General features: G+C 41.9%; 1 protein-coding gene across 2 annotated transcripts in view; it reads left to right on the plus strand.

Annotated features, from left to right (window-relative positions):
• LOC307175887 (transcription elongation factor A protein 1) overlaps window positions 1-18,766 on the plus strand; it is a 61,248-nt gene that overhangs the window by 25,106 nt on the left and 17,376 nt on the right. The window contains exons 1-3 of one of the 2 annotated variants that reach the window (XM_079901557.1): window positions 2,747-2,942; window positions 11,507-11,569; window positions 16,344-16,449. In XM_079901557.1, the coding sequence (XP_079757683.1) occupies window positions 2,880-2,942; window positions 11,507-11,569; window positions 16,344-16,449 (232 nt within the window). In that variant the 5' untranslated portion in view covers window positions 2,747-2,879. Of the gene's footprint in view, window positions 1-2,746; window positions 2,943-11,506; window positions 11,570-16,343; window positions 16,450-18,766 lie in introns of those variants that run through there. The other variant, XM_079901559.1, reaches the window with a different exon arrangement.

The raw sequence follows: 18,766 nt of genomic DNA on the forward strand, positions 1-18,766 counted from the left end.
AAACCCAGTAGAAAATCTTCAGGATCTAGGGCTTGAAGTGTTTCTAAATAAGACAGCAAAAGTATAATACCTCAAAGAAAAAAATTAATTGGACTTCCTCAAAATCTAAAACTTTGGCTCTTTCAAAGACCCTGTTAAGAGGATGAAAAGACAAATTAAGACTGGGAGAAAATATCTACAAACCATATACCCAAATATCCAGTACCTATAATATATAAAGAACTCTCAAAACTCAATGGTAATCGAGCAGATGAAAATACATTCAACATCGCTAAACCATTAGGGAAGTGAAAAAACCAAAATGAAATATCACTATATACTTATTAGAACAGCTAAAATAAAAAATAATGTCAATGCCAAATGCTGGTGAGGATGCAGAAAAGTTGAGCTTTATTTCATCCCCACCCCTACAAGTTTGGAAGCTACATATCGTTGTATTCTTTTTTAGTTAACCTTACATTGTGAATATTTAAATGGAATGACTATTTCTCATCTACTTTCCGAAAATAGGAGAACCATAGAATATTTCAACTTCTATCATCCCTACCATTGTATATAAGAAACCCACAACTTTTCTTTTGAAGCATTCATAGATTGACAGGGAATTATGAAGATAGTACAGAAAGGTCCTGTGTACACTTCACCCAGTTTTCTCCAATGGTTACATCTTACATATGTAAGATGAACAGAGCCTAAGAAATCTGTGGGAACCCATCAAGTATATGGAGTCCTAGGAGAGAAGAGAGAGGCAGCAAGAATATTTGAAGGAACGATGGCAAATCTCTCCCCCCACCCAAATTTTGATGCCATTCCCACCAGATTTGTACTATGGTTCCGCTATCTCCACATCCTTGTCAACACTTGTTTTTATCCATACTTTTATTCTAACCATCCTAGTGAATGTGAAATGGTATCTCGTGCAGCTTTAATTTGCATTTCCCTATTAACTGATTGTGTTGAGAATATTTTAATGTGCTTGTTGGCCATTTATACATCTGGAGAAATGTCTAGTCCTTCGCCCAACTTTTAACTAGGTTGTCTTTTTGTTGCTGAGTTTTAAGACTGCTTTGTATGTCCAGGACACTAGGTTCTTATCAGATATAATTTGCAAATATTGTTTCCCATTTGGTGGGCTGTCTTTTCTCCTCTTGATAGCAATCTTTGATGTGCAAACCTATTTAATTTTATCAAAGTCCAGTTTATCTGTTTCCTTTTGTTGCTTGTACTTTTGGTGTCATACCTATAAAACCATTGCGAAATCCAAGGTCGTGAAGATTTATCATTGCCATTTTAACAAAATTAAGTGTTTCCAGGTTGCCTTTTGTAAGCTCTATAAAACTAACCCTTGCCCCCAACACCCCTGGAAAAGTGCACCACTGCTTGTGAGGCAAGGTACTCCCCAATCCATGGACTGTTTTCCTTTGGATAAAGCACATCAGATTCATCACTAAATTGTTTCAGTTTTGTCATTTGACAATGTTATGTGTATTTTACCACAGTGAAAGTATAGTAAGCTGATTCTTCGGAAAAAAACAAAAATGATAATTATTAGAGTAAATGTACAAATCTACAAACATAAATGGCAATTTGTACATACTCATTATTAACTGATGCATCAAGTGGACAACAAACTGAGGTATAAGTATTTGAACAATAAAATTAATTTCGGGCTAATGGGCCCATATAGAACTTCACATCTGCCGTTATAGAATACACATTCTTTTCCAGGACACATAGAATATTTATAAAAATTGATAAAACAAATCTCAATAAATACCTTAGAACCAGTAACTTTGCAATCGTATATTTTTACTGCAATTTAAGTTGGGAATCAATAATAAAAAGACAATTTTAAAATGAAAAGAAATAAATGAAGTAAAGAAAAAGGGACATGGTTCAAGTTACTCTTTCCCCCAAATAACTGAGGTAGAACAAAATCTTACATCATAATATAGAAAAAACATTATTAGGTGGTGAATTTTGACTAATGATGGTTAAATTGGGTGTGGGGATAGGTCTGCAAACTGCACGAGATGGTAGTCAAGGGCGTTACTTGGGCAAAGACCTATTGAAGGAGCCTATACTCTCCAGTACTGATAATTTCAATTTTCTACCTTGGCTTTATGTTGTTAGTCATAACTCTTTAGGACGTCAACTTCCTCACTGACCTTCAGAGCAGGCGAGATTATTAACTTCTTTGATGAGAACGTTACTGTCAACTATTATTCAACTGTATTCAAGGTACTGCGTCCAACATTCTGAGTCAGGAAACAAACAAGATTGGGTCTCCGGCTTTACGGCGCTTACAAACGACTTTAAAGAGGAAGCGCTTACAATGGTCACATTCCTGCGATAAAGGCCTATTTAGGGGGATGGGGAATCTGATTTCCAGGCAGCCGTCGACGACGGGGAAAATGCTGGGGTTCCGACTGACTGCAAAAGCCGCCGGGCTCGGCGTCCCAGGGCTCTCTGCGGGCGCCACAGCCCGGAGAAGGGGGACCGGGGGACTGGGGACAGGGGGTGGGGTCCGCTGGGCGGGCTGGGCGGGGCCGGAGGGAGCGCGCGCAAAGCTCGGCCGCGCCGCCCGCCCACTTTCACGACAGCCGGCGAAGCCCTGCGGCCCGGCGGACTCGTCGCCCAGCTGGTCCTCGATTGGAGGTCCCTGCTCGGCGCGCGCGGAGCTCGATTGGCTCTGCCTGCGGGGGAGGAGCGTCGCCTCCTCAGCCGCTGCCGCCGCTGCCGCGGGCTCCGTGAGTGAGGAAGCGCCTCGGTCAGGCCTGCTGAGGGCCCTCGCCGACGCCTGGGCTCGCCCGCCGCCCCGCCAGCTCCGCTCGCTTCCCGTCCCCCGCGGCCCGGCGCGGGGCAGGGCTGCCGGAGCCATGGAGGACGAGGTGGTCCGCATTGCCAAGAAGATGGACAAGATGGTGCAGAAGAAGAACGCGGTGAGCGCGGCGGGCGGCGCGGGCCGGAGGGAGGCCGGGCGGCGGGCGGGGGCCAGTCGGCCTGAGGGGGCTCCCGGCCCGCGGTGAGCGCGGCGGGTGCCGCGTGACGGCGGCGAGGCCCGCGCTCTGGGGAGAGGGTCCTGGGCGGGGGGCTTCGTGTCCCGCGGCCGCGTCCCGGGCAGGGGTTCTTGGGGGGCGTCCTGTCCCACTGCTGCGTCCCGGGCAGGGGTTCTGGGGGGGCGTCCTGTCCCGCGGCCGCGTCCCGGGCAGGGGTCCTGGGGGGCCCCCAGGGAGGGCGTCCGGTCCCGCGGCCACCGGCGCTGGGACCCGCCCTGGGCGCCCGAGGCCCCTTGTGATTAGCGCAGCCTGGTCAACTCCGTCGAGGCAATAATGCTGCTCATTATTTTAAACGTCACGGTGGTAAAGCCTCGTTGGTTTAGCTGAAGAGTGCAGAGAGCCCTCCCTGTTTGAAAGCATCCGTTCTCTTTTCTGGGCTCATTGGCCAGCGTCGAGAAAACAACATCAAACAGTGGTTTGTGATCAGTTTTAGACGTGAAACTGTTAAAGCAGAATGTGAATTTCCTGGAGCTTATTTCTGAAGAAGGCTGAACATTCCCTCGATTGTCTCAACCACCCTGCATGTTTGCTTAGCAATTAAAAGAAGGTAAACTATGCCAGTGTACTTGGCAAGTGGCTAAACTTCTTTGACCAAGTGCATCTCGTTAGGCCGCGGCGTGCGAGGAGCCGTGTTGAAGGCACTCGCACTGACGAGGCTGTGCTGCCGGCTGGATTTGGACACATGTCGTTGTTGGTCCTCTCGAAGTGGTTTATGGTTGATACCAGCGGCGTTTTCTGTTACTGATAATGTGTTCCTGTGAACGTGTTCTCTTGTGGTTTGTAGGAGGTGCTCCAGTTTCTGCATTTCTGTCCACCTGTGTGGGCCACTTGCAGTCCCTTGCTTCCGAGTCGTCTATTTTCAGCTAAACTTCTGAAATTCTAAGTCAAACTAACGTGAAGGAGAAAAGGGCCGCTCTGATTTGCACAGCACTTTGGAGTTACAAAGCATCTGTGCAGAATTCTTTGGGGACTCACGACAGCTGTGTTGCGTTCATTTTACAGAATAAGAAACTGAATCAGACCGCTAAGCAGTTCACCTCCTTAAATGAAGTGTGGATTAAGCCAGGACCCGAGTTTTCTGCTGGGCAGCAGGCAGAAGTAGTGTTAAACACTGAATTCTTAAGACTTCAGACGTAGTCGGCTCCTCTTTTCCTTTAGCAGGTGCATTGCCCAGCATGTAATTTCATACCCTGTTAATCAGTATTTGCAATTTTGGCTTTTTTAAGTATTTCCTGTTTGTTTTCTGTTCCAGACGTTGCCTGTGCCATTTTTTTTTTCTGTTGATACAGGCCTTTCATTCCTCACTGCAAGTGATGAGTTCTGTATATTTGATTGGCTGAACGTTTCTGTTATTCCCGTTAAACTGGCAAGTTTCTTTTCTTTGCCTAGAGAACCCTGGACTCCCCTAGTAGAAGCTGGCTCCTAGGGAAAAAGGCTGTTACTTGGGTAACTTTTTTCTCGAACTCAGGCTATAAAATGTGTACCTTTTAATCATATAGTGCACTAGGTGTTTTTGTTTGTTTCCTTTCCTTGAAATAGATGTTTCCTAGAAATGAGGAATTCCTTAGTGAGCAAGTATGGAGAAGACCACTTTGTATTTGTGTGCAGTTCTCAAATTATAAACACATAATGCGCCCGCAGGAGAATGAGGATAAGCTCCAAGATAGTCCTCAAGGCTCATTGTTCTTCTCAAATCTTACATTTCTAGTAGTGCAAAACTTCACCAATGTAAAAACTTGCCCCCCCAAGAGAAAGGGAAAATTGACTGGCTCTTTTACTTTTTATTCCTCCTCTATTTTCCTGTCTGTCTTACAGAAATTCAAATAGGCAAATGAGATAGAGAAAGGGAAATGGTCTGAATGACTCTCCCTCCCTGCCCTCCAGAGCACATCAGCAGCCCATAAATAGCTTTTTAAGTGTTCAGTAATTTAACAGAAGTCATTCTGGGCATTTTAGGATTATGGTAGATTTGTTTCTCTTTTTTGTGTGTGTGGTTTCCAGATTTTCTCTGAGTTAATTTTTATATTATTTTGATACTGTGAAAAAGTAAACTTTGCTTGAAAAGTAATAGTTGTCCTATGAATTGAAATTTAAGTGCTGTTATTAGATATTGTTTTAATAAAACCGTAGGTGTCACTTTTAAGTAATAATAAAACAGCTATCATTTATTGAGCTATTACTCTGAGCTAGGCATTCTACTAAGTTACCTACCTTATCTCATTTATTCCTGACAGTTTATTGAGATAAGCATTATCTCTATTCTAAAAATGAGAAAATGAAGTATTTAGAAAGTTAATTGTCTTAAGCCTAATAGCTACAAAGAGGCCAAGTGAAGATGTGAATCTAAATCTATTTTGCTTCAAAGCCAGTACTACTCTGTTCAACTACAGCATCTCTAGAAGACCCTTGCATCTGTATCTGAACCTTGCCTGGGTACAGCTGTACGACCAGGGCACTTGCTGTCGTGGGGCAGACGGGTTTCCCTAAATACCCCAACAATATCTTGACCGGGTACTACCCAGGGTGTTGCCCCACGTGTGTACTTGATCTTAAACAGTACACGCTTTGAGGCCATGATGAACCATGTGAATTAGTGCCAAATTTTCAGATATTAGCTTTTTTTTTTAATAATGTATTTTTTAAAAAATTTATTTATTCATTTTTGGCCGCGTTGGGTCTTTGTTGCTGCACGCGGGCTTTCTCTAGTTGAGGCGAGCGGGGGCCGCTCTTCGTTGCGGTGTGTGGGCTTCTCACTACAGTGGCTTCTTTTGTTGCGGAGCACAGGCTCCAGGCATGTGGGCTTCAGTACTTGTGGCTCGCGGGCTCTAGAGCGCAGGCTCAGTAGTTGTGGTTCGCGGGCTCAGTAGTTGTGGCTTGCGGGCTCTAGAGCACAGGCTCAGTAGTTGTGGCTCGCGGGCTCCAGAGCGCAGGCTCAGTAGTTGTGGCGCATGGGCTTAGTTGCTCCATGGCATGTGAGATCCTCCCAGACCAGGATCGAACCCGTGTCCCCTGCAGGTGGATTCTTAACCACTGCGCCAACAGGGAAGCCCCCAGGGTGTTAGCTGTTTTTTACATAGCTTTTTTCTTGTCATTTTGACTTTATCAATAAGCAAGTCTTTGACTCCTAATCTTGGTTCAAATCCTGGCTCTTCTGAACTTTAGCTGAGTGGTCTTAGGCAAGTTTCTTAACATCTCTAAAATGTTTTTCTTGGTAGTGAATTGGAGATAGTTTAGTAAAGATTAGATGAATATGAAATTCTTGGCAGTGCCTAGGATATGGTAAAGGCTAAAAAACCTTCTGGGTTATCTTTGTAAAGGATTTATAGCACTAGACTGTAGAAAGAGGAGTCAGGTGAGAGCGTAGAATTTTCAAGCTCACAGACACATTTTGTGCGTTGTTGAGGTTTGTGTATTTTTTCTGCACTGAAGGCTTAGGGCTGAGTAGAATTAAATTGCAGAGAAAGAAACTGAAACTAGGTGTTAGAATTTCCTAGGAGCAGGGATACCTGAAATATGTACATTTCTAAGTCTTTATTGTACCTGGGTTAGAAAGAAAACTTTGGTTTCCATATTAGGGTTAGATTAATTAGCATAAATCGAAATTTAGAATGACTGCACAATCTTTTATAACAGCTTTATTTAGCTGTACATTACAGTTCACCCTTTTAAAGTACACAATTCAGTGGTTTTTAATATATTTGCAGATTTGTGCAGCTATCACCACTATCTAATTTTAGAACATTTTCATCACTCCAGATAGAAACTGTCCATTAAGTAACCCATTACGTCGTCACCATATCTACCCCAACCACTAATATACTTCAATAAAATAAAAATAAACGCTTTTATTTTAAAATTTTTATTTATTCATTTTTTGGCCACTCTGCGTGGCTTGCAGGATCTTCATTCCCTCACCAGGGATTGAACCCAGGCCACTGTAGTGAAAGCACTGAGTCTTAACCACTGGACTGCCAGGGAATTCCCACAAGCTTTTAATTTTTATGAAGTTGATTTTATATATTTTTTTGTTGCTTGTGCTTTTGGTGTAGAATAACTACAATTTTTTTTTTTAATTTTTTTTAAGACTTTAATTAATTTATTTATTTTTGCTGTGTTGCATCTTCGTTTCTGTGCGAGGGCTTTCTCTAGTTGTGGCAAGTGGGGGCCACTCTTCATCGCGGTGCGCGGGCCTCTCACAATCGCGGCCTCTCTTGTTGCAGAGCACAGGCTCCAGACGCGCAGGCTCAGTAGTTGTGGCTCACGGGCCTAGTTGCTCCGCGGCATGTGGGATCCTCCCAGACCAGGGCCTGAACCCGTGTCCCCTGCACTAGCAGGCAGATTCTCAACCACTGCGCCACCAGGGAAGCCCAGAATAACTACAAATTTGAGGCGACATAGTAAATTTATATTTCCTAGTTTATAGTGATATTGCTGACTCAAACATTTATAATTTGTTTCCTTTTTAAAAAAATAAGTAGCATCTTAATTTTTTAGACCTTAAAATCTCATCATAATTCTTAGTAAGAATTGTTTTTGAGTTGATTGAGCTTAAATAATGCTCTCTTAAAATGCTGGCTTTATGGCTTTTTGAGAATATTGTTATGGTAGAAACAGACAATTTTTTGTATCTTTTATACCTGTTATCAACCATCTCCTTTGTGTTAGGCACTCTAATTTGATACTTCATATGTGTTACATTACCTCATTTGACCATTTTAACTACTCAGGGTTGGCATATTATGCTCATGTACATATAAAGAAGCTGAAGCTTGAGAAGGCCAAGTAACATTTCCAATATCTTGTAATTTGGAAATGACAGAACATGGATTTGAATCTAGATCAACCATATATGTATAGCCCGTGTTCTTAACTGTATATTCCATGTTGCTCCTTTTCTCTTACATCTCTTTGAAGAGAAGGAGTTTTGTATCCTGTACAGTCTTGTATATGCTGGGTTTCCAGTATACCATATTTTATAAAAGTACTTCTTTCTGATAACAAGTAGAAGTACCACCTATGTAACATGGTAGTGTGGTGGCTATTTATTTTTTAGCCAGTACTATGAACTAAATTTGACTCTGGAAGTTAAGGTAGGCTCTTTCTCTTGCATCATTGTCTATAGGAGATGCTGCAATCTAGTAGACTTGACCTTTAGAGGCAGGTGATGATTGGGGACTGTTTGATAATGCTGTTCATCGGAGTTCACAGAGCGGAACTGCCGCGGGGGTTGGGGGAGGGGTTATGGAATGGAAAGAGCAGTGGTATAAGGGTCAGGAAACTGGATTCTTGTCCCTTTACATTACCCATCAGTGTGGCCTTGGGCAAGTCACTTACCTTCTCTGAGTTTAAGGTTTTTTTCTTGTGTAATTGAGGGTTTGAAGTAGATGCTCAAAGGTTTCTGCCTATTTTTGAATTTGCTGAGGTCAGAAAGGGTTTCTGTTGTGCTCATTGCTGTGTCCTCAACACAGAGCAGAGCTTGGCATATGGTGCTAGTTGGGTGTTTGTTGAGAGGCAATAAGTGTCCTTTGACAGAATGGGGTAAATCTCACCTTTTCTAGTTAGTAATCATGTGACCTTGTGCAAGTTTCTTAACTTACCTGGGCTTTAATTTCCTCCTCTAAAACGGGGACGATAAGATTCCCTTCTTCCGTAGGGCTTACCGTAAAGATGAAATGAGATACTGCATGTAAAGTGTTTACCACAGCGCTTGGCACACAGTGACACTCAAAAGCTTTTGTCACTGAATTAATATACGATCATCTCTTTTTTGCGCTTTTCACTCACACAGATCATCATAGTTGTTTGTTTCTTTTTTTTATAAATTTATTTATTTGTTTATTTTTGGCTGCGTTGGGTCTTCGTTGCTGCGCATGGGCTTTCTCTAGTTACGGCGAGCGGGGGCTACTCTTCGTTGCTGTGCACGGGCTTCCCATTGCGGTGGCTTCTCTTGCTGCGGAGCACAGGCTCTAGGCACGTGGGCTTCAGTAGTTGTGGCTTGTGGGCTCTAGAGCGCAGGCTCAGTAGTTGTGGTGCACGAGCTTAGTTGCTCCACGGCATGTGGGATCTTCCCGGACCAGGGCTTGAACCTGTGTCCCCTGTGTTGGCAGGCAGATTCTTAACCACAGCGCCACCAGGGAAGTCCTGTCTTCCTTTTTAATTGATCCTAGGTCAGAAATCGTTCAGAAAGACCCTGGAGACATGGGTAGAAGAAAAACATCTATGGTAGATAAGGATACAGGCCCACAATCTCGCAATCAAAACCTTTAGAGTCTGATATATTTGAGAATTCCAAATTTTTCAGGTTTATAAAGATGATATAGTACAAACATCATATATTTCATAATATCCTCAGTGAGATCTGGGAAGTTCCCAGTAATCAGATATTAGCATTTCTGTAGTGAAATGCAGCATTTTCGCATTAAGTGGGATAGGTAGAACATAAATAGCTTTATGCAACTGTTGAGATGAGATGTTGCTGCCAAGTGAGTTTACTGAAAATCTGTGAGAAATGAGAAGTCTTTGGTTTTCAAAGGATTTTGGTTTGGAGATTTGCAGATACGGGATTGAAGATACTCGCTCACAAAAATGTCATGCCTATAGAAATTTGTAATTAATAGTAAATTTAAAGTCAGTGTTTTATTTTTTAACAACTCTAATGTTTTACTATTTTTAGTTGCCTGTAAAGAAAAATTATAGAATTTTATGATCAGAAGGAATCTGTAAGCAGTGGATCATTAACATCCTTCATAATAGTCTGTTTCGTAATTTCTTTTGAACTTAAGTTTTTATTTATGAGGTACTGGGTTAAATTAAAATGATGTCTCTGTTTGTGGCCAGAAGAGTCAATACTGTTTTATTCTCTACAGCCAAGTCTGTCTGTCAACTTTAAATGGAAAAATTATCTGACTGGAAACCTCTGCTTGATTTTAAATTTAAGAAATACACTGATACCATGAGGTTCCATGCTTGTTTCTTCCTTTTGGGTGCATATGAGGGATATGTTGCAGGGCTTTCTGTTTCCCCTGGGTGTGCTGTGTTTCACTGGTTTGTAGGGTGCTAGTTTTCATATTTTAACATTTCAGAAAGCAGAATGAGTTACACATGTTGCTGGCCAGATGGCCGTTGGGATGTACTTTCACAGGCAGAGCATCAAACCCAGCATCGACATTTGCGGAACAGGTGTCAGTGGCTTGGAAGCAAATCTGAGAGAGTAGTGGAGTGCTCTTCGACCCTCGAGGGACCAAATGGTAGCAGAGAAGCGGGGGCGAAGGCAGTGAGGCCCGCGTGCACCTCAGTGCCCACAGAGAGCTAGTGGCTCTGAGCTCTTTTATGGATTCTTGTGTGAAGTGTTGCGTTACTAGTGTTTTGATAACAACTCTTTGTCGGCTAAAGACAGATATTATTGAATCTGAGTCAGTGAACAGTTTATAAGCATTAGACTCTGAGTGCGATATAGTTTTAGAACCGCCTTAGCCAGTTTTGATTATATTTTTCTTTTTCTGTATGTAAACGGTGATACATGATAAAAATTCCAAGTCTGAAGGAATTGCGAAAGTAAAAAGAGGTGATAAAAAAGTTTACCGTAGTTTAATAGTTTTTTTGTTAGTAATATGTAGAATAATGATTTGTCCAAATATAGTACATTAAGTCACTATTAGACTAAACGAAATATGACTGATTAAGTGGATGTATTAGAGGAGCTGAAATATGGCCGATGGGAGTGAATATCAGATTGGAACGTTGGCCACAAGCTGCAGGTGGCGCTGTTGCTTCTCCCCTTTTAACCTTAGCGCTCTCCATAAGTTTCCAGGTTTGTTCCGTCTTCCTCAGCTAACGTGGGAGCCTTTGATTCTAGGTGGCACCTGGCAGTGGACAGGCCTGCGAGCTTAACGCAGATATTAACTGTGGATTTCCTTTTAGAATTTGCTTTTTACTGCTTTGCAAGAATCAGGTAGACAGCAGTGTTCTTGTGACTGAGCAGCGAGGTAGAGGGGCCTCGTGAGAATTCCAGGGAAGTGATGCCCCTCGGGAATGCTGGAGGTGCTGCGGCATTTTGGGGACCCTCCCCACTGCTGCCATTCCCACGTCCCCAGGCAGCTGCCCTCCATGAATTTTGGGATGTGTTGTACCACCACAGTAAGAAACATTTTATATTTGTAATTGGGGCACATATAGACAAATACTGGTGAAAGTAAACTTTCACAAAACAACACTTAGGTGTGGGTTATAACCCAGTAAATGCATTTTATGATCCTCTAGTGAGTTGCAACCCCTGTTTGGAAAACTCTTTCTCTCTCTCTCTCTCATCTATATATCTATATACCATTCTCCTCACATGAATAAGTGAGCCGTAGTGAATTGTGGATAGGAAAATATAAATTTAGATCTCTAGTTACTCCTTGCTTTACTATCTGGGAAATTCAGTTTGAAATTATTTTATTTTACAGGCTGGAGCATTGGATTTACTGAAGGAGCTTAAGAATATTCCCATGACCTTGGAATTATTACAGGTATGTGTTAATATGTATCATAATTTTTGAATAGGTATTTTTGTATTTTCCTGTTATGGTGAAACATTATTAACTTGTTTTTTTGAGATGGTAACGTAAATCAGTAGTCTACTAAGTTACCATTATAGAAAAATGTTGCCTTTCTCAGGAAGAATAAAACATACCCTCAGAGGTTGACAGTGGGAGTGAAACTCACTATGAAAGGAAGTTGGACTCTTGGCCCTGACTTGATCTCCCAAGATTTCCCTTTCTGGATCTGCGGTCGCCAGCTGTGCTGCGTGAAGCTGGCCTGAGGGTGAGGGTGCAAGGGTCGCTCGCTCTTCTCCCTCTCTCAGCGCCGGCCTGCCCTGTGCACAGTCGGGTGTCTCGTCGTCATTGTGTAGAGTCATTATTAATGTTGCAGCTGGACTAAAACATAAAAATACAACTTTAACACAAGTCACAATGTTAAAAAGGAAGCTGAATTGTGAGATGAATCTGGCTATTTTCTACTACACATTTCTTATTATCCATGAGTGCCGCCTTTGATATTTCCATTCCATTAAGTCAGAATTTAGGGAAGGGTGACAGGGGTGTGTACGTGGTTGAGGAAAAGAAATCACATGTATTTTCACTAATATCTAACTGAAATCGAGCATTTCTTTCAATTATGAAGGCAGTAAACCACAGTTGAATTAGTATTTATGACTAACTGAAAGAAATCACAGATATTTTAACCTCAGATATACTGACGCGTGTTTTTGCCCATTATCATGGTAGCTCTTATATGTTACGCTAGATCTTATTTAAATGTTTCAATAAAGGAGCACATATATTACTGTATCACATTTAAGAAAACATTTTGTAACTTTATATAACTGCTTTTCTTTGTAATCCTATGTATTTTATTTAATCCATTTAAAAAGCATTCTGAGGAGGAGTCCATAAGCTTCAGTTTACCAAAGGGATCCATGGTGGGAAAAAGGTTAAGAATGCCTCCTCTGAGAATAGAACCAAGAAGGAGAAGGGAAGCAAGTCATTAAGTCCTGTCTTCTCAGTTCAGATTGTCCAAGGATCAGCAGCTCTGGCAAATCAGCTCTGAGAATAACCTTGAGTTTGTGTCCGTACCTTACCACCTAGATGTGGCCTTATCCCAGCAGTTCTGTGTGGGGATAGCCACATTGAAAACAACAGTAACCTCACCGTTTGTTTAAGAGATGGGTAGTTTTATAGAGGCTGTGGAGTTTGGGTAGGATTATCATTTATAACACACTTCGGATTTTTTTTTTTTGCTTCGTTCCTTGGAAAGTTTATTTATATAACAAACATTTGAGTTTTTATTAGGATTAGAAATTGTGTTGGGGTTATAAAGATGAATAAAATATGGTCTTTCCCCCTCATTGAGCTTCAAGTCTAGTAGAGGAAAACTGCCATGTAAACAAACAGAAAGGTATAGTTGCCCAGATAGACGTCTGTATAGGATTTACAGTAAGTCCCCTACATACGAACGAGTTCTGTTCCAAGAGCTCATTCATAAGTCTAATTTGTTTGTAAGTCCCACAAAGTTAGCCTAGGTACCCAACCAATACAATCGGCTATATCGTACTGTACGGTAATAGGTTTATAATACTTTTCACACAAATAATACATAAAAAAACAAACAAAAAATAAAGAAAACATTTTTAATCTTACAGTACAGTACCTTGGAAAGTACAATAGCACGGTATAACAGCTGGCATCCAGGGGCTGCCATCGAGTGAACAGGCAGGAAGAGTTACTGACTGGAGGAGGGAGAGGAGGTGGGCGATGGTAGAGCTGAAGTATCCTCAGCAATAGCAGACGGAGGGCGACCTGCCATTTCACTCATGCCTGACGCTGATGGCACAGGTTCTGGTTCCTTGCCGGATTCAAGTCTATCTACCCTCTTGAAAAAACGGTCCAGTGGTGTCTGGGTAGTAGCTCTTTTTTTCTCATCATAGATGACATGGTAGCACTGGATTGCATTCTGAACGGCCTCTGCAACCTTCGTGTACCATTCTGCGTTTGGGTCCTGTGCCTCAAAAACTAACAGTGCCTCCTCAAATAGAACTAACTTATGTGATTGGACATGCGAACACCCGTTCGCATCTTTGCAAGTTCGCAACTTGAAGGTTTGTATATGGGGGATTTATTGTGTTTGTTATAGGTAGGGCAAGAAAGAAGCACAAAGAAGTTTACTTCTTAATCTGATTCCTTAACCTTAACCTGGGAGGCTTAGGAAAGCCTTCATATGGTGATAAAGTGTAAACTGAGTCTCAAAACATGAATAGGTTCTCCCTAGGCAGATAGGACCGGGAAGGGTATTCCAGCAGAGAAAGCAGGATGTGGAAGCAGTGCGACCTGTTCAGGTGGAGGAAGTCTGATGCAGGGTTGAAGACATAGGCTGGCTGGCATGCAGGCTGCAGCTGCGGTCCTGAGAGCACCCTGCCCAGTGGCAGGGGGCGGGGGAGTGCGTGCCCAGGTTTGCAGGGAGGAAGAATCGGGAAGCTTGTTGACTGACGCAGGTGCTCAGGGAGCAGTGATGAGGGCCTGAACTAAGGGCGTAGCAGTAGGAGCGGAGAGAAGGGGTACTTGTTATTGAGGGACAACCTACAAGAATTGGTAGCCAACCAGATGGGGGGGGTGAAGGAGAAGGTGGAGTTTAGGATGACTGAGGTGTTTGCCGTGGTGACTGGGTAGATGGTGCCATTTTACAGTAAAGCAAAATTCAAGAAAACCTAATGTGGTGGGGTTGGGATGAGAAGGAAATAAAGGTGGAAGGGTAAAGAGATAAAGGATAATTTTGGATCCATTGGGTTTTGAGATGCCTGTGAAACAGATGTAGATTCTGCTGTGTAGCTGAGTTTATATCCTAGAGCAGTGCTGTCGGATAGCTTCATAGTCCTTTCCTCTTTCTACTTTCTTCTACTCTTCCCAAAATACCTCCTGAAAGGAAGAAACAAACTTATTCAAATAATCTTAGTGTTTCACTCTACCTCCACAGCCTCGTTTCTCATTATTCTTGACTGGACAATCTCTCCCTTAGGTGAGCATGTTTATTACAGATCCCTGTGTTCTCCTTATGGGTTTTCTTAGGTTTTAAGCAGAGCTTAGGTTTGGTCTCTTTAGTGATAAGAACGTTCTGTGATAATTAAAAAGCAGTCACTCTACAGTACACGGTTTGTTCATAATCTTATACCTTTGCTCGCCTCTGACCACCTCCTAAAGTCCCATTTTCTTTGCCAATCCGTGTTGATCCCAAGCTCCAGAACTGTATTAGTGGCTCAAGTTATTTCCTCCACTCATGCCAAAATTGGGTTTTCTTCTAGGCGGGGGTCAGGCGCTGGGGAAGGAGGGGCGCCACAGGCATCGGGGCGGTAGCAGTCAGCACGTTAGCAGCATCCTGTGGGGCGGCTCAGAGACAACGAGACTGAGCTGTGCCGCCCGCCCAGGCACCTACCTCTGGAAGGTTTTCTACATTGAAGTGCCTGCTACACCAGCTAACAAAGTAGTGCTTTAGAGAAGTTCTAAAGCATTCTAAAGTTCTAAAAGTCTTTTCTTCACTGAAAAGAGTTCTAAGAACGTATTATTTTCTACAAGAAAGAAGCCACTTTCTGTGGGAAAAAAATCCCCAAAACACTAATCTCAAATCATCTTGGAGTTTTAGGGTCATGAGTCCCCTGTGTCTCTCTGCTGTGGCACCTTCATCCGCCTTGCTCAGCTCTCCAAGAGAGAACACAGGGCACTCCAGCCAGACACATATTCTAGACTCTTGAGCAACTGTCCCGATTCTCTTTGTTGAGTACTTTGAATAATTTAAAAGGAAATCTTAAGGACCCATTTATTTCTCGGCCTTAAAGTTTATAGCAGGAGTTCCCTTCTCTTTTTATTTTCTCACTAACAATTCCTTTTGTTATTTTGTTCTTCCATATCCATATTTTGAAAGATTGTCTACTGACAACCTGAACTTACTAAATTTACCATTTTTAATTTATCATCCATAATTGGCCTGTCATTGCCTTTGTGTTCTTTAAGCACAATTTGAAAACCGTTGATGTGTTGGAAAGAGCATGGACTTTGGAGGTAACAGACCTGGATTAAAATCCAGTTTTGCCAGTTAGTAGTGGTGTGATGCTGGGCAGTTATTTATTGATACTTCTAGTCTGTTCATCTTTAAAAATAGGGATAATGATCTCGACTTTAAAGGGCTGTTAGGAAGGGTAATGAATATGGACGCTCCCAGCATAACCCTGGGCATGTAGTGTCGCCACAGTCAAATTATCTGTGTTCTGTGACATCCATTCTTAATATCTGTGATTATGTGCTGGTGTTTAAACCTCTGTGGGTGGTGGTATTTGTTTGGGTGTCCTTACAAGTTGCAACAGGCGGTGTACAGAGTAATCTGTAGGAGAATGTAGAGAAGCAAAGTGCGTGTGTTAGCCGTGGTTGCATCAGCCTGCCTTGCGTACAAACACAGACACTTTATCTTCTGTTCTTCTCTTGTGGGAAAGACTGATTTCATTGTGCTAGTTAACCAGCCTTACTTTAGTAGCAGGTTACATGCTTGCAGGTCTCAGTAATGAGAACCTTGATGCATCTAATGTTTGATTTGAAGACGTCTGTGTCTTAAGTCTACAGTCTACCACTAAAAGAATTCAGATAATTGATTTTTTTTCTGTTCTAAAATGGACACAGGCATCTGGGAAAGAAGAAAAGGAAACAATGAATTGCCTGAAATAAAATCGCTTATACGTATTTTTTTGTCATTGCCTTGCAGTCCACAAGAATCGGAATGTCAGTGAATGCTATTCGCAAGCAGAGCACAGATGAAGAAGTTACATCTTTAGCAAAGTCCCTCATCAAATCCTGGAAAAAGTTATTAGGTATAATCAATCTTCCATTACATATATTTATGATGTTCTGGTTTCTTCAGACATTGGGTTGTTGTATTTTTTTTCTCTTAATGAATATAGATGTTTTGAAATCAGTGCCTTATAATACGGGAGGCGGCTTTAGTCTAACTTCCTTGAGGGTTCTACTTTTTAAACTAGTCAGATTTAGCTTTCTTGTTTTTCAACATTTACAACTGAATTGCCTCTTTAAGAAGAAAATTTTCCTCCGGGGGGAAGGTGTGACACTTATGGAAAAGGTTTTTGAAATAGTTTTCTAACTTACAGAAAATTTGCAAGAATAATAAAAATAACTCAACGTGTCCTTTTTCTAGATCATTAATTTTTAACATTTGCCATATTTGTTCTGTCATATTCTCTCTCCTCTGTATGTATATACTCTCACACACACATATTTTTTCTGAACCATTTGTGAATAGGTTGCCTCTGTCATGCTTTATTTACTCTTTAATACTTAAGTGTGTGTGTTCTTGGAACAAGTTTATTTTCTTATGTAATCATAATACAGGAAATTCAGGAAATTTAACATTGGTGCAGTACGTTACTCTGCAGTGCATGTTGCAGTTTTGTCAGTTGTCCCAGTAATGATCCTTCCAGCTTTTCTCTCCTCCAGAACAGGACCCAGTCCAGGACCATGTAATCTAGTCTGCCAATGTGGAATAGTTCTTTTAGTACATTGACTTTTAAAGAACGCATGCCCCTCCCCTCTCCCCCCTTTGTTGTTGTGTGTGGGTTTTGTTTCTTTGTTTTGTTTTTTGGGGCTGCACAGCGCAGCTTGTGGGATCTTAGTTCCCTGACCAGGGATTGAACCCGAGCCCCATGGCAGTGAAATTGCGGAGTCCTAACCACTGGACCGCCAGCGAATTCCCTGCTTTGTTTTTAATAACGTCCTTATTTGGGGTTTATCTGGCATTTTCTCATGACTAGATCTGGTTGCACATCCACAGTTGAGGTACTGCATACGTGTGTTGTGTCTTTCCAGGTATCACGTGCAGAGGCAGGGTGGTGTTAAGGTTGAGACCCAGCCGAGGTGTGCACTGCATCGTTTATGATTTTTCCTCTTGTATCTAGTAGGAGTTCTGTGGTGGTCACTTTAAGACCCTGAAACCATCTTGTTCCCCATCGGGCCCCCCCCGCCCCCCCCCCCGCCCCAGCCCCAGTTAGTACCCACCGATTGTTGCCGAAACCACCCTTTACAGTGACAGTTGCAAAGTTATGATTTTCTAGCTTTTCTACTTCTTCAGTATTTATACGTTATCATTCTATAAGAAAGAACCCTCCTTTTGCCTCCCAGTTCTTTTTCTATTATTAGTGTGGGCACGTGGATTCTTATTCTATATAATGGATTATAATCCATTACTGTTCATATTTATTTTGGTATTTATATTGTCCCAGCTTTGACCAGTGGGCACCCCTTCAAACTGGTTCCTGTGTCCCTTTGACAAGCTCCCTTCAGTTGTGTGTTTTTTTTTTTTTTTTAATCTCTCTGACATTCTGGCATCACAAAATATGTTGGGCTTATCTAACCCAGCCCTGGAATGAGCCATTTCCCTAGCAGTTATCAGCCTTATATGGAAGAGAAAATAGAAAAAGCGAAGCTTTTAAAATTTCATAGACAGCAATAGTAATAATAAAAGACTTGTTACTTACAAGAACTTGGAAACTAGGAACCAAAAATTGTAAAGCCTATAAAATTTAGAAAGTCTTATCTTAAGAAAACTAATGTAATATATGATCCTGTATTGGATTCCTAACCAGAAGGAAACATTGCTATAAAGATCATTATTGGGATAATTGGCGGAATTTTATAAGGTCAGTGGGTAGGTAAACAATCTTGTATCATTGCTGGATCTACTTACTGTGGTTATATACATGAATTTCTTTATTCTTAGGGAATTCATAGTGAAGTATTCAGGGATAAGGGAGCATAGTATCTGCTACTCATTTTCCAGTGGTTCAAAAGAGATGTGTCTTTGTTCACACAGTGGTGCGTGTGAGTGTGTATGTGTCTGCACATGCGTGTGTATGTGCGTGCCGGGGGCTGGGGGATGAATGAGTGAGGAAGGAAGTGTACCAAAATGTTAAACAGTTGGGGGGGGGTCTGAGTAAAGCTGTTTGTAATACTTTCTTATAACATCTGTGCAATTGTTGAGTTCTTTCCGAATAAAAAGCTTTTTTAAAAAGGCTGATCTTTAAAGACACACTGAAACTCTATATTTCATTTAAATTTTAAATTAATTCCACATTCTAAAGTAATTAAAATTAGCAACAGAAAGTTGATTAAGGACCA

This window comes from Stenella coeruleoalba (genome assembly GCF_951394435.1).
Source record: "Stenella coeruleoalba genome assembly, chromosome: 17".
Lineage (NCBI taxonomy): Eukaryota > Metazoa > Chordata > Mammalia > Artiodactyla > Delphinidae > Stenella > Stenella coeruleoalba.